Raw genomic sequence first — 1,912 nt, 5'->3', positions numbered from 1 at the left:
AAAATTATTACTGTTACTGTAACTATAACGCAGTTACAATTGCCGACACCCCGTTACTGCACGTTACTCAGGTCGCACAATGAACCTTTTTTCATGATAGGAGTCGTGCGCGCGTCATGAGAGAGGGGAGGATGGAGAGTGAGGAGGACTCCAGCAGCAAAACAGCGTTTTCCAGATGGAAACACTGGTGTTACGTCGAGCAGCGTTTCCCCTGCATCTCCGCACAGCGCAGGCGGCACGATTCACCGCGCAAGCGACAGGAAACGCGCATGCTCGCTAAAGGCGCGTAACAGCCGCCCTGTGCTCGCGCCACAGGAGAACTATGGAGAGCGTGAAGGATCATTAGCCTATATGGAGAAAGAGAGAAATATGCAGCTGTGAGTGCAGTATATCTATATGTGTAAAATTCAGATTGTACAAACAATAGGAGATGTGCTGAGCCACAGACCTGCCGCCATGATCTGAACATGAAGGAGGTCAGAACCACCTGGACATCCTATGGTTCCTGAAAGTGCCAGCTCCCTTAAACAGCTGCCAGGGGTCCGGCATTGCCAATCAAAGAGCATTTAAATTAAGAATTAGACTCAGCCCACTGGAAGACTTTGGTCTGTCCTTTTTTAACCAGTAGGGCATCAAGAGCTTCTGTCAGAAGAGAATTCACCAAACAACCATGGAAGCATTAGAGATCTGTTTTTATTTACATTTTACTATGAAGAGATCAGTAAAAGTTTGAATCACATGAAGTTTTGTAAATTTATGCAACTTCTCCAGAATAAGTTTTTATTTTTTATTTTTGAGAACCATAAAGAAATGGATTAGTCATTAAGAATATTTCTTTTCTTGAAACCCTCCACCAGCAGCACCAGCTTCACTCTCTGTGCTGCAGGATGTGGACTCCCAGCACGGTCAGAGCAACAACCTCCAGCAGAACATCGGGTGGTCGGGTCCAGCTCTCACTTAGCTCCGTCAGTGTCTCATCAGAGGAGCAGAGGAGGTCAGCCGCCCAGCGCAGCTCCCCGTCCTGCTGCAGGGAGACGGGTGGAGACTCTGGGAGAGAGACGTCACCTCCGTCCTTCAGACTCTGCACCTAGAGACACACAGGGAAAGTAGTAGGGCACTTAAACAAGGAGCAGGACCCAAACAGCCTGACTGGTGAGCTGAGCAGTGAACCAAAGGGATATCCCCTTAGTTCAGTGTCTAACTTTATGTTCTCTCTGCTTTTCCTTTTCATAGCAGTAGTTTCTTCATTGGCTCTGTTCTTGTTTGGCTTTGACTCCATCTTGGAACCGTTTTGGCATTTACTTAATCATATTTAGTTACTTTAACACAATTGTTAGCAGGGAAGGACATAAAACAATTGTGTTAAAGTAACTAAAAATGATTAAGTAAATGCCAAAAGCGGTTGCATTTTTTTTCAGATGATACAATTGGGCCTGTTTTTTTGTATTTATTCCTATACTAGACTTAGCTATAGGCTAAACTTTTGCTGCGGCTAACTTGATGTGCTCTTTCATACCGTTAAAAGGAAAACTGGCTCAGAACTGCTCTGCTAGTTGATTCTTTTCTAGACAGAACCATCTATAGAGCGACTTTACTTACAAATGAAGTATTTATAAATCAGTTCTTTGTTCTTTCTGTATGCCTGCCTCTGACTCCATTCAAACTAAGCCTTGTTCAGGTTCTGCTGAAGGTTTTCTCCTGTTAAAAGGAAGTTTTTCCTCTCCGCTGTCGCTACATGCATGCATGAGTCCCGTAAATCAATGACCTGATACAATCAGCTTCTTTTCCTTCATTGATGTTTCTTCCTATCTGACTGAATTGTCTGTAAAGTTTCTTGACATGATATATGCTCTGATTAGGTGCTTTATAAATGAACTGAATTTAATCTAATTACATGAAAGTAAGCTAAAAA

The 1,912-nt window shown here is 43.4% G+C and overlaps 1 protein-coding gene across 1 annotated transcript in view; it reads right to left on the bottom strand.

The window, feature by feature from the left end:
• Nucleotides 1–832: 832 nt before the first annotated feature.
• Nucleotides 833–1,912, bottom strand: part of LOC107101267 — a 13,955-nt gene continuing 12,875 nt past the window's right edge. Inside the window, exon 11 of the mRNA XM_015400119.1 lies at nt 833–1,087. Coding sequence (XP_015255605.1) covers nt 869–1,087 — 219 coding nt within the window. The 3' untranslated portion in view covers nt 833–868. The remainder of the gene's footprint in view (nt 1,088–1,912) is intronic.

The sequence above is a fragment of the Cyprinodon variegatus genome, unplaced genomic scaffold (genome assembly GCF_000732505.1).
Source record: "Cyprinodon variegatus isolate N-32 unplaced genomic scaffold, C_variegatus-1.0 Scaffold1072, whole genome shotgun sequence".
Lineage (NCBI taxonomy): Eukaryota > Metazoa > Chordata > Actinopteri > Cyprinodontiformes > Cyprinodontidae > Cyprinodon > Cyprinodon variegatus.
The sequence above is the reverse complement of the archived record's forward strand: the minus strand, read 5'-3'. Positions and strand labels throughout refer to the sequence as shown.